Source organism: Cynocephalus volans, chromosome 5 (genome assembly GCF_027409185.1).
Source record: "Cynocephalus volans isolate mCynVol1 chromosome 5, mCynVol1.pri, whole genome shotgun sequence".
In the NCBI taxonomy this organism is placed as follows: Eukaryota; Metazoa; Chordata; class Mammalia; order Dermoptera; family Cynocephalidae; genus Cynocephalus; species Cynocephalus volans.
In genome coordinates, this window is record NC_084464.1 from 49369050 (window position 1) to 49382314 (window position 13265).

General features: G+C 37.8%; 1 protein-coding gene across 3 annotated transcripts in view; it reads right to left on the reverse strand.

Moving 5' to 3' along the window:
* BTBD9 (BTB domain containing 9) overlaps positions 1–13265 on the reverse strand; it is a 419154-nt gene that overhangs the window by 140696 nt on the left and 265193 nt on the right. For all 3 annotated transcript variants that reach the window (XM_063096891.1, XM_063096890.1, XM_063096889.1), the window contains one exon: positions 9612–9721. In XM_063096891.1, coding sequence (XP_062952961.1) covers positions 9612–9721 — 110 coding nt within the window. The remainder of the gene's footprint in view (positions 1–9611; positions 9722–13265) is intronic.

Consider the following 13265-nt stretch of genomic DNA (forward strand, 5'->3'; position numbering starts at 1 on the left):
AAATAATAGCCAATACCAGAGACATCTCAATTAATTCAGTTTACTCAATTCTGATTGAAAAATTAAGTTGAGCCAACTTTTCACTCTATGAGTGCCAACACTTTTGTGCCCAAATCAGACAAGAGCAGATTTCAATGGGAATTTTAAACAAGTGGGATCAAGATCCTGAAGCATTTCTTTGAACAACCGTAACAGGAGATGAAACATGGCTTTACCAGTATGATCCTGAAGACAAAGCACAATCAAAGCCATAGCTACCAAGAAATGTAAGTGGTCCAGTCAAAGCAAAAGATGACTGGTCAAGAGAAAAGGTTGTGCCAAAAGATTTAAGAGAGGCTCAAGACATTTTGCTTGTTGACTTTCTGGAGAGCCAAAGAACAATATCATCTCCTTACTATGAGAGTGTTTGGGGAAAGTTAGCCAAAGCTTTAGCAGAAAAATGCCCAAGAAAGCTTCACCAGAGAGTCCTTCTCTACCACAATGCTCCTACTCATTCCTCTCATCAAACAAGGGCAGTTTTGTGAGAGTTCTGATGGGAAATCATTAGGCAGCCACCTTACAGTCCTGATTGGGCTTCTTCTGATTTTTTTTGCTTCCTAATCTTAAAAAAAAAAAAAAAAAAATCTTTAAAGGGCACCCATTTTTCGTCAGTTAATAATATATAAAAGACTACACTGATATGGTTAAATTTCCAGGACCCTCAGTTCTTTAGGGATAAATTAAATAGCTGATATCATTGGTTACAAAAATGTCTTGAACTTGATGGAGCTTATGTTCAGAAATCAAATTTAAGTTTTTTATTTTTATTTCTTAATTCCATTTTTCCACAAACTTTTTGAAGTCCCCTTGTATTTGTAATAGCTATACAAAATATTAAATTTAAAAATTACCTACCAGGTTTTGGGATGGAGGATGCAGTGCTGGGTTAAGGACTAAGCTAACAAAATTAGATTTTACAAACCCATAACCACCAGAGTATCTTTCACAGTCAGTGCCAGAGAAACACCTTGCCCATTTATAGCCTGCCAGTTTGAGGTAGAACAATGGCTTGTGAGAAAACAATATTGCTCTATAATGCTGGATATATCCTCCTAGATGTCCCTTATTTTGAAAGGGACATTTACATTTACCTGGACACACACACACACACACACACACACACACACACACACACACACACACACACAAGTTGTATCTATATATCCCTGCTATAATGAGGGGATATGTAAGTAGAACCCCAAAAATTCAATCCTGTAAAATGCAGGAGTAAATCCTATAAAATGAGAGCAGTAAATACTTTTTTCACGCAGTCTGTATTCTAAATGGATAATGAAAGGATACATATGTATAGAAGTGACCACACACTAAGATAGGAATCCTAAACGACTGTGAGGAATTCATTTTCTAACCACACTTCCCTGCTCTCCTCTGACTATCCCCCACATCAGAACTGTATTCCACTCTTGTTTGAGAACATGGGCAACCCAGGGTGGAAAGCAAACTGTATTATAATCTGTATGCATTATTGTAGGGTATTTATCTGAATTTTTGTAAAACTAAGGTCTTGTGAGAAAATGATGCTTTATCTTCTCCAGGGGAAATGGAAAGATACAAATAACTAACTCCTACTCCAATCCCCCCACCAGATGCAAAGTGGTCCACCGGAAGGGCTCTGGCTGTGGAGTGGGTCAGAGATAGATAAGCCTTTGCACAGGGGGAGCATATTCTGTGATCCTCCCCTGTGCTTCCTCTGTCTTCCTCTCTTTAAGAACTGACCCAATTCATTCTCTCCATTGGGAGGTCTTCCCTGACACCATTCTCCAGCTCAGGCACCAACCTGCTCAGCGTTACTATAACACCTGCTGAAATCTCCCAATATATGACTTATTTTACTGTGTTGTCACTTTCATTTTAAGTGTCTTTCTTCTTTATTAGCTCATAGACTCCTCCAGGGCAGAAACTACACCTGTGTATTTTTCTCTCCCCAATGCCTAAGATACACTTGGCAGCCTGTTAATAAATGTCTGCTTAATGCCAAGTAATGTACAGTAGATAAAGAAGTTAAGTTTCACCAACAATTAGAACCAGGCTTAGTATATGGTTAGAGAAATAGGTCTGGGAAAAGCATGGTTCCTGGTCTGGACTAGTCCAGATTCACTAGTGCCATTCTAGGAATCTATCTGCTTTAAGGCCTTTGGGGCCCTTCTGCCAAGCCAGGAAGCTTACTTATTTGCCATACTCTAACCCTTTCATCCACTAACGAACAACCCCACTCCCAAATCTCTGTTTCTACTACAGAGAACATTTATTTTTCTAAACACATTTGCAAAGCACAGAAGTCATACTATATTCCTAGTTCAGTGGATGCCAAAAGCCCTTCACAGCCCAGATTTCCAACTGTTTACTTTCCCAGAAATTTTATGGCATTCTAAACACACTGTTACAATCTCAAAATACTTTTAAATGTCAGTAACAACCACAGACTACCTTCAGTTCCTCTGAGGGAAACAAGTGTCATTTATTTTTGTTGCTACCTAAATTAGCACTTTTGTAATTGCTCCATAATATTTACTTACTTCTTCAAGGCCCAGCTCAAAACACCATTCTTCATGAAGCTTTATCTTATGAGGCAAGAAAACAAGTTGGGTTCCTCTATAGCCAGCTGTCCCCACACTGTCTGTGCCTCTGCCTGTTGTTCTCCCTGCCACATATTTCCGTGCCTTGCCAATGTGCTTGCCTTGCCACTCTAAATTAGATGGCAATTCTCCTGTCAGAAGAAGGCCCTTTTACACTGCCTGCCTTTCTGCCTTTGTGCCAGTCTTCTGTTTGCTTTCAGCTCCATTCCTTCCCTTACTCTACATTGCATCTCAGAGGCTATACCTTTGCAAACTACAGTTCCCAGATTCCCCTTACTATCTTGGCTTTTGGTTCTGCCAACAGAGAAACTGCTGGGAGACTGGAAGATGGGAGGAAGGAAGAAAATATGTTCTTTTCTATCTGTTTCTGGTGGTACCGAAGGTAGCAGCAGAGGAATATGGGCTCCAGTATTCCTGTTCAGACAGCAGTTCCAGAGGTGGTGGCAGCAGTGAGTGGTCCGACAGCTTCAACAATGTAGAGTTCCTGTGCTTATGCTGTTTTGGCTGCCCTAGGTCAATTATAAATATCAAGAAACCAGAACAAAAAGCTACCAGTCTTCCTTGATCCATGCTGGCAGACACAGAGGTAATACTTTATGGCCTAAAGGTAATAATAGGATCTTCTTCCCATTCTTTGAAAGGGTTGAAGAATCCTGAATTTTGGGCCTAGAGCACCATGCTGTATCTCTTAAGCAGAGAGGTAGAGCCAAGGATAAGGATGAGAGGGACTTAAGAGAGCTTATATTTTCAAGAAGAACCAGGAGACGTTAAGAAGAAAACCAGACTCTTGTAATGCTGAATACCGTACTTTAATATCAGTGTAAAGTGTTTATTGCTCCCCGAAGTCTTACTAAAAGCATATTCTCTATTCATCTAGAAGACTCATAAGAGGAAAACAGCTATTTAAGAAAGAAGAAATGCAAATGGCCCTTAAACATATGAAATGATGCTCAATTTCTCTCATAAGAGAAATTCAGTTAAAAATGCACTGAGATACCATTTCTCACCTATCAAACTGGCAAAAATGCAAGTTTGACAATATGCTCCATTGGCAAGGCTGTGAAGAAACAGTCTTTATCATACAATTCCAGTGAGAATTTTAAAATGGTATAATCCCTATGAAGGTGAATTCAGCAATATCTAGCAGTATCATATGTGCATTTACCCTTTGATCATATGATGCCTCTTCTGGGAATCTATCCCAGAGATAAAGTGCCAAAAATAGGAAAAGACTTATACACAAGGCAATAGCACTATTTGTAGGAGGAAAAGACTGAAAACAACCCAAACAGTTCATCAGCAGAGAAACAGTTGAATAAACTATGATATATCTACACTAATGAATACCACACAGCTATAAAAAGAATGAATAATATCTTTCTTATAGCTAGCTCCGGGATAAGTGTTAAGTACAGAAAAGCAAGGTAAAGAAATATATGTATAGTATATAGTAGGCTACCAATTATTTAAGAAGGTTAAGGGGGAAACAAAATATAAATAAGTAAATAAATAAATAAATAAATGATTTTCCCTCATTTTTAAAAATGGAATGATAACCCAAAAAACTAAAGGGGAAAAAGAGATTACTAACAGGGGTTCAGGGGACAGGAATAGAAGCCTGATTTCTCTAAATACAGCTCTTTTATAGATTTGATTTTGGAAGCATTTCACATAATTATATAATAAAATTCTAAAAAGGCAATCCCTAAGTATTGAAAGCAAAATGGAACAGATGAACATAACTATACACTGAAATGGTGGCATAACCACACAGAGAATTATTTCAAGTGACTTTAAACATGTCATGTTACTGTACATATCTAGTGGGACATATCGTAAGGACTCAAAAAATAACTGCAAAAATCTTAAACTATTTTAGTAATTATATGGCTCACAATAGCACTGCTACTGTTATTCTAAGACTATTTTGTATGTACTGGGAATAAAGTAAATGAATTGCTGTGCTGTGTTACTGGTAACCAAGATTTTCAGTATGGAGAAAAGGAGAGATAAAAGAAAGATTGAAAGGTTAAACAAGAACCTTGTAGTACTGAATCTGAATTAGAAGTGTCAGCGTGTGCTCATAATAAATTTTATCTGTTAAATATGTGACATAAATAAAGTATATGTTCATGTATTTTGTAGTTCTGTCTACCAAAAGGCCTAAAAACAGTGACAAACACAGTAGCAAGGATCATCTACAGTGACTGCACTGAGGTTTCCAAATGTTATTTTCTACTAAACACAACCAAGGCTTCTTGAAAATGGCTGATTCCAGATCAAAGGCAGGAAACGTACAAGACAGACCTGCTAAATCTTGTCATGCCAGAAAACAAAGAACTGGTAAGGACAACTGAAATCATGTCAAAAAGACTCAAGAACCAATTACAAGAGATTAAAGATGGGACAATTTGAATATTAATAATATTAAGTGCAAGTGATTAACAGATATCAAATGTGTTCAATCCCATAAATTCAAGATGATATGTAGCTAACTCCACTTAATAAAACCTACCAACAAACCTCATTGGCCATCTATGGAGGACACTAGAAACCCACTTCATTTTGAAAACTGGTAAATAAAGGGAAAGAAAGTAACATTTATCCTTCTTTTCCTGGGAAAATTGTATCTCAGGATTACCAAATGAGTGTTGAGGGAAATTTTCTCTTTCTAGCTACAAAATGAAGGCATAACAGAATTAGAATGTAACCATTTTGTAATGCCAAATTATGAAAATCTAAAAGACAACCAAAGATTTTCTGTGTTTCTTGATAGATACACATAACACTATCTACAGAGCATTATCACCAAAAAATAATAGCTAAATCTGATCAAGCTTCTAAGTAACTACTAAGTCACAAGAAATGCAATGTATAAACATCTTAACTGTTTTCATGGGGATTCAATGACTAAAATCTAGGCTGTGAGAAACCCTATAGGACAAAAACCTAGTTTCTTCAACAAATAAATTGTAATCAGAGAGAGAGAAAAAATGAGATAGATAGACAAATGGAAGGGAACCTACAGATTTAAAGAGACTTAAGAGTCTTACCAGCTATTGGCATAATATGGACCTTATCTGAATTCTGATTTAATCAGTCTATGAAAACACATACTCTCACTCCAGACTTTGAAAAAATTAGGGAAATTTGAACACTGACTGGATATTTAATACTCTTAAGGAACTACTGTTCAATTTGAGGGCGCTATAATGGTATTGCGATTATGGCTACAAAAAGGAGGCCTTACTTTTAGAGATACATAATAAAATATTTATGGGTGAAATGATCAAATGTCCAGGATTAGCTTCAAAATAATCTGATGGGGAGGAAGTAGGTCACATACAGATAAAACTAGGTTGGCTATGAGTTGAGAGTTGTTTAAGCCAGGTGATACGTACTATTCTCTCTACTTGAATAACAAGTAGGGTATTCAATGAAGTGAATTTAAACACAAGATTAAATGAAAAGGAAGATTTGGCATTCATTATGACAAAATAGAAGGACTTGGCAGATGCTATGCACATATCACAAAGTGGAGTGCTAAGACAAAGCAGACACATTCTTTGCGAGGTTGAACATTTCTAAAATAGCAGTCACATCTATTCTAATTACTCCTTCCACGCACTGGGAAGATAGGTTAGGATTTCCTACAAATGCCTCCTAACACAGAGGGATAGTCATCACAGGATGACTCTCCCAGGAGAGAAAACATCCCAGAAAAATCCAGAAGCAGCCAACTAATGAGAAGGGGCTGTGGCGGCAGCAGCAAAAGTGGAAGAAGTGCCCAATACTGGTGAAGCTGTGGCCTGTTCCCACAGATATATGAACCTGGAGGACTTCAGAGCATCCCCATGAATCTGTGCAAGTGAAGGAGTGACATGCTACTATCAAAAATGGGGAAGAACCCTTCAGGAGGAAAAGAAGACAAAAATCTCCTATAGCTTTTGTGGTTATTATTTTTTTAATCTTTATTTATTTATTTATTTTAAACTGGAACATAGTTGATTGTATATATTTGTGGGGTACAGCATTGAATATCAATACCAGTGTGCAATATGTGATGTTCAAATCAGGATAATTAGTATACTCAACATTACACAATGTAATCGATTTTTGTGGCCTTTTACAATTCCTCCCTTTCCACCCTTTCTCTCCCCCTTTCCCAACTCTGGCAACCTCAGTTCTTTTTCTTCTTTTAAAAAGTTCAATGTATTATTGTGATTGTTGTATCTTTTTTTTCTTTGTTTATTTATTTATTTATTTGCTCCCACATATAAGTAAGTACATGTGTTATTTCTCTCTCTGTGCCTGGCTTATTTCACTTAACGTAATTTTCTCTAAGTTCATCCATGTTTTACAACAGAATATTATTGTTATTTTAATATATGTTATTTCCTGGCATCACTCTTCATTTTAAATAATAACATTAAAATCTAATTTTTAAAAATGCAAATATTTTCAGTCATTTTTAAGGCCTACAGAAGAATAATTAGAGGAGCTTGACTATGAAAGGAAGACCAGGAACTGTGAAAGAAAAAAGTTCTGAATCTAGAAACATAAAAGTAGGCTTTGATACATGATGACACTATTTTAGTTTTATTTTTTTTTCCCATGAAAATGTGGAGTATACATCAGTGGTTCTCAAGAAGGGAGTGTATATTTTACAGGATACAGGAAAGAGTAAAAAGTAGGCATCTAAATTTAAAATTAACTCTAGGTGGTACTGACATACCTGTGCCCCCACTAGAGGACCACTCCTTTCTGGGAGGTTCCTGTAGGGTGTGCTGGCTGTGGCCTGTATGCTGCTAAAACATACCTGAGATAATACAGAAAGCTGGCCATTACTATTTCAAACACCCCTGTAAGCTAAGCAGAGCTGCAGGGTCAGACAGAGGAAAATGAAATCCCCCTGCACTCCCTCAGAACTCATATCACCTCTCTGTCTGCTCAGCATGGGACAGCTCTGAGCTGTGAACATGGTCTTGAGGAGGAGATCTCACTGCAGGCCATCTGCCAACAATTGTACCCATATATCCTATTCAGTTGAGGGATGATGACAGAGAGGGAGATGACTGCAGTGATCTTTGTAGTCAAACTTGGGAGCATCATAAAAAAGGCCTTGAAGAAAAAGTGTTTGACCAGACACCAAAAACACTTCTTGCATCTCTGCAATCTTCTTTCATGCCCTGACATGCCTGAGACTATTATGGCTTCTGATAATGCTGACTACTTCAGTTTGGACAAAACATGTAGACCAACAGCAGCATTTCTCATTACAACCAATCCTGAGTTTCACTCTTGTAATGGCCTCTCACACCAGATATGCCTGTTTCTTTAACAATTACAGTGTCCACAAACTTGTTCTTCCTCCAGGAAGAAGGGGGGACTGATTTAAGTATATGACACGTTCCATGCAGCATATTCAAAAAGGCAGTGCACAGGGCTGAAATGAGTAACCAAATGCTACACATCTTGTGACTATGAAGGATAGTCGTTCCTAAGATCCTTCTCAGAAAGGACTCTCCTAACTATCCAATCACATACACAGTGAAGCCTACAGCCTATAGAAGAACCTGGGAGGCAGGTAAAAAAGAGTACCCTCCCCACAACCCTCCATAAGCACAATTCTATACAGCCTACTGTATTAAAAAACGATAGTATCAGGTAACACTCCAAACTTGTTAACTTGCAAACTGCTTAAAAGTCACTAAAGTTATTAATATTTATATTTAATATTAAAATTACATCCATAACAAAGTTAAAACCAAAATAATTATTTTAACAAGGTTCTAAAAGCACTCTATACATTGGAAAAATGTCCACTCCTGCTACTTGGTTAATATTACCTTCCCAAATTTCCATAAGTAAAGGATTATGTTTTGGACACAGCAGGTGTTAGGGAAATTTAGGTGATGACCATTCAAAGAATTAGTAAACATTTGCAACTTACACTCATTTTTCTCATTCTAGTCATTACCATATTTTTAGGATGTATCAATATGGACACATGTCTCAACATGGCAGACGTTAAGAAGGAGAGGAGACTGAATACCTTGTAAAAGCACAGAATTCTATTTTAGCTACAGCAAGGCAGGGGTGTCCCTTCTCAAAGGAAGCTGCAGTTACGGCACAGATTCAATGATCTATTTAGTCTAACTATGATCTTCACAGGAGGTAAGCAAAAACCACAGGCATGGGAAAAAGGGAAGATGAGTAACCAGTCTGGATGGGAAAAGCCATTCATGATATCTTGAATATCAATACATGGGAAGGACTGTACACGATACCTAGAGCAAACATTATGTAAAACAAAAGCAAAACACAACAGAAAACAACCAAATAACTAAACCAAAATTTAAAATTCCCTCTGAAAAGCTCAGGCAGTATTTCCCACCCAAATAACCTGACTTTTTGCAATAACAATTTAGTCACTCTCTTCTTATTTAAATTATATCTATCTGGGCACTTTCTTGAGGTGAACTTGACTAAACAGGGCAAATATGGACTGATACATCCATTAAAAAAAGATATTATCACAGCTGAGCACACCATTCATATCAAATCAAAGGCCAAAATACCTGCATAGCCTTGGAAAGTATGAACATCCAATCAATATTATGCAGACTCCCTCCCTAATCTCACCCACCATTAAATATAGAATAGCCTTTGATATGAAAGGCTGTACTTGACTATCATAAGGATTCCCTACATAGCAAATCTGAATGAATCACTAAAATGTTTTCAATTCTTAACTACTGGTACAATATGTATATTATTTCTTTTAAGTTTATTGGAATTACTATTTTGGCTACTTCTAATAATGTAAATCATCCCCTATGTTACTCAATTATAAGAAATTCAAATCAACTAGACTCTTCAGTCAGAGCTGATTAAGATGATTTAATGGAATGACAAAATATTTGAATATAAAGTATCTAAGTATATATACAAAGATGTAATTGTAATACTTACCTATCAGCCCTTTCTCAAGAGTGAAGGTTTTGTTCGTAAACATACATTCAAAAGCCACAATGTGAAAAATCTTGTTCACTGTGTTGTGTGTCCCAACTATTCGAATATACCTAAGGGCAAAAAGAAAGAAAATCTGTTGATAATGAGCATCCATCAGAACCAATCCAAGGATAACAGAATAAGATACATCAGTGTACCAGGACATGAACTCAAGGAGACTTTGAACCTGACTTTAGACCCTGTACTTGTTCTTTAGTGTTAGCTCCAACTGAGCCTAGAATTACAACAAAATTAAGGAGATGTCACTTCCCAGAGGATTAAGTAGAACCCAGATTTTATTTACCTAGAAAAATCAAACCAGGTACTGTTCAGTTCAACTCTTGACTGTCAGTACAATTATAGGTCCATGAGACATTTACACTGGAGAATAACAAATACCCTTGCCTTATGGCTAGGAATGTGCCTATGCACATGTGCACAAATACAAGCAAAAGCAAATGCCTTCCAACTCAATGAAACATTGCATCCAGTAGAGACAAATGCATGAAATCAATATTACTTTCCTGTTTAAAAGGAAAAATCCACCGAAACTATTGAAAACCATTCACAGTTTCTTTTAATATTGCTTCTAAATCCTTGTTACGAAGTTAACCCTCTATACTTACGCCAGCCCCCCACTTGACTGGGAAACTTTCTCCTGACCAGAGGAAATGATCTGCAGAGATGGCCCAGACTGCTCTGCAGCCTCCCTTCTGGCCACACAGAGCTGGCATCTGCACACCATGCAGAGTTTCACCAGGCAGGTCTTGAGCATCTTGGCCTGTTCACCTTCTTTATCTCCCTGGAGAGTTCATCTCCGACAAACAAGAATTAACCTTGCATTGGCTTGCTCCCTCTACTCTCCAAAGGGACCTGACAGTTCACAGGTTAATGAACACTCAAACCCACTCTTCTGAGTGTCACACAATTCCATGGGGAACATGCCATACACTGTCTTACTGGAATTCAAAGGAAGAACCAGGAAAAATAACTAGATTAACTGATACTGCTCTCCCAAATTATGAACTATGCACTCTGAAGGATAGGGCATATTAACCGAACAGATTTCAATTAGGATATGACAGACTGGGCAAGGTTTTAGCAATATCTTCTCTCTGCTGTATAAAATAACCTTCAATTTAGATGATATAATTTTACTTCTGAGTTAATCACTGTTCACTAATTCGGTAATTTCCTTACATTTCTCATCACAAGTTAACTGTATAATGTATAATGCTGATTTTAAAAATTTGCATTAAGGAGACGATATTTGGGGTTGTTATATCATGAGCTATTTTCCCTCCTGTTTCTTCAAGCCTTAATCTGATGGCATTCCCTGTGCACCTCATTTAGCCATCTGCTCCTTGACGTGAGCTGATCATTCATCTTCACAACCAATATTAATGCTATCTCCTGGACTGTTCAGTGTGCTCATACTCACTGCAGGGAGACACCACTCTTCCTGTGTTGAGAGCCAGGGCAACTGCCTCACATACTGCAGCCCTCTGGTTAAGCAGGAAGTTGGCCCTGATCTCCTCTCTGGAGGTCTTACGGCAAACAGACAGTGCTGATTTTTTTTAGTGGGTTTAAGTGGGTGGGTGAGTTCATTTAAAATAAGTTCTTAATAGTCTAGATAGTACAGATTGTGTTATCCTTTAGTTTTAGTGGTGATAATCTTGCTGGTGCTTTCTGGAAGGGAAGGGGTGTGTTAAACCTGGCACCTGGGCTTGAATCTAATTTTGTCCATTTCCTTAAACCCACAGGAACTCAACCAGCATAGCATTTTCAACTGCACATGGCTATGACAGCCTGAGTGCTGCTGTCTGCAACCTTGGAGGGAATGTGGTTAGGTCGAACTTGATCAGATCGTTTTCCTATTGCCTAGGTCAAGTTTCTACTAAAGGAGAGACAGTTCTCCTATTGTGCACAGTAGAAGAGCCAGGAAGTGACTAACGGGCCTTTCCCTGTTGGCAGTTCTTAAAGTTAATATAGTCCAGGCTGATCTAAGGGGATGCAATAATGTTCCCTCCTTCTCCTTCTTTCTTTTTACAACATTATATGGAAGCAGGCTTTCCAAATGTAGATAATGGTCATTTTCCCAAATTTTACCCTGGTGCAAATATCAGGAATGGGAGAAAGTATGCAACCTGCCCCACCCTTTCCCCCCAGTTATAAGCAACTGAAAATAATAAGTTCTACTGGAATACATTTTACAGTCTTAATGATAGTGCTTGAGATAACAAACAAAATAATATATATGGTTGGAAAAGCACTCAGAGATGCCTCCAGATAAAGGCTCTATATAAGTGGAGATAATGTTATTTCTGCTGCATAATCTTGAGGTCAAATTAGCAATTCACCACTGTACATCATACTTCTTGATTAGCCTGGTATGTGTAATGCTCATAACAAGTTTAATTATTCTAGTTCTACAATACTTTCTTAGTCTCTATAAAATTATAGGATAATTTACAAAAATAACATAAAGTCCTTACTCAAACACGTATTTTTTTTTAAATGGTAACATTAAAAGAAAGAAGCCATGCTCTTTTTTCTCAAGCAAGAAGTTGTAAATATCCAGGACTTTCCTGTACTAAAGATCTAGGCAACTAGGCTTCAACTAATGGTCCAACTTCAGTGACTGGTAGTGGCAGTGTGGTGCTCTCCCTCAAGACTTCAGAGGCCCCGTCCAGCACAAGGGAAGGAGTGCCCTGATCCATGAGCAGTGCCTGGAAGAGGGAGGGAAGCAGCACAGGTACCATCATTGATCATGAGCACAGTTCCTTAATGGGGCTCACGATGGAGCATCCCAAAGGTAGAACAGAAGTTATTAGTACCTGAGTTGTTGAAAATCCAAGGGGTAGAGATAGGAGAGAGTCCTCTCTTTCTTTTTACTTTTTTTGAAAAACAAAGTAAAACTTGCTTCTGGGTCATAACACCTAAATGGGAGAAGCAGATACCACATTTTCTCTGTCACAGAAATTTTGAATAACAGGTAAAGCTTAAGATTTTTTTCCCCCCTCTTTTCAGCACCGTCTCTCCAATGCACAGATTCTCATTTAACCTGATAATAAGGGCAGTGGCAGCTAGTGACTTCATCAGTGTGTAGAGGAGTACTCCTGAAAAATATAACAGATATCCTTTGTTCTCTCTGCAGTCCTCAGCAGCAGCTTGGACAGTTGGAAGATAATTAAAACTTAAACCATGCTGAGGAAGGCAGATATGCAACAGATTGGCCATTTCTGATGAGGATGAACGCTGTTCACATGAGCCTTCGTGTAACAGTTTGCTTCCAATATTCTTCTCCCTTCCCTATGTTAGCTGTATTCAAGAGGCTGACAGAGACTAGATCCTAAACACTGTTCAGAACAGGATATCCCAATACAGGAATTTCTAGTAACTTTAAGATTGTGGGTAAAGAGATTCTGTCTTCTTTAATAAAATAAAACCTAAACCCTCCAAGGACAGTACTCCAACACTGAAAGGTACTATAGAGTTGGAAACAACGTGAGCTCTGGAGTCCAACAAAACCAAATTTTTAGCCCAGCCTCATCACTGAATTAGATATATCACTTAAGGAAAAAAAAATTTTTTTTTTAAACCTTTTTGAACATT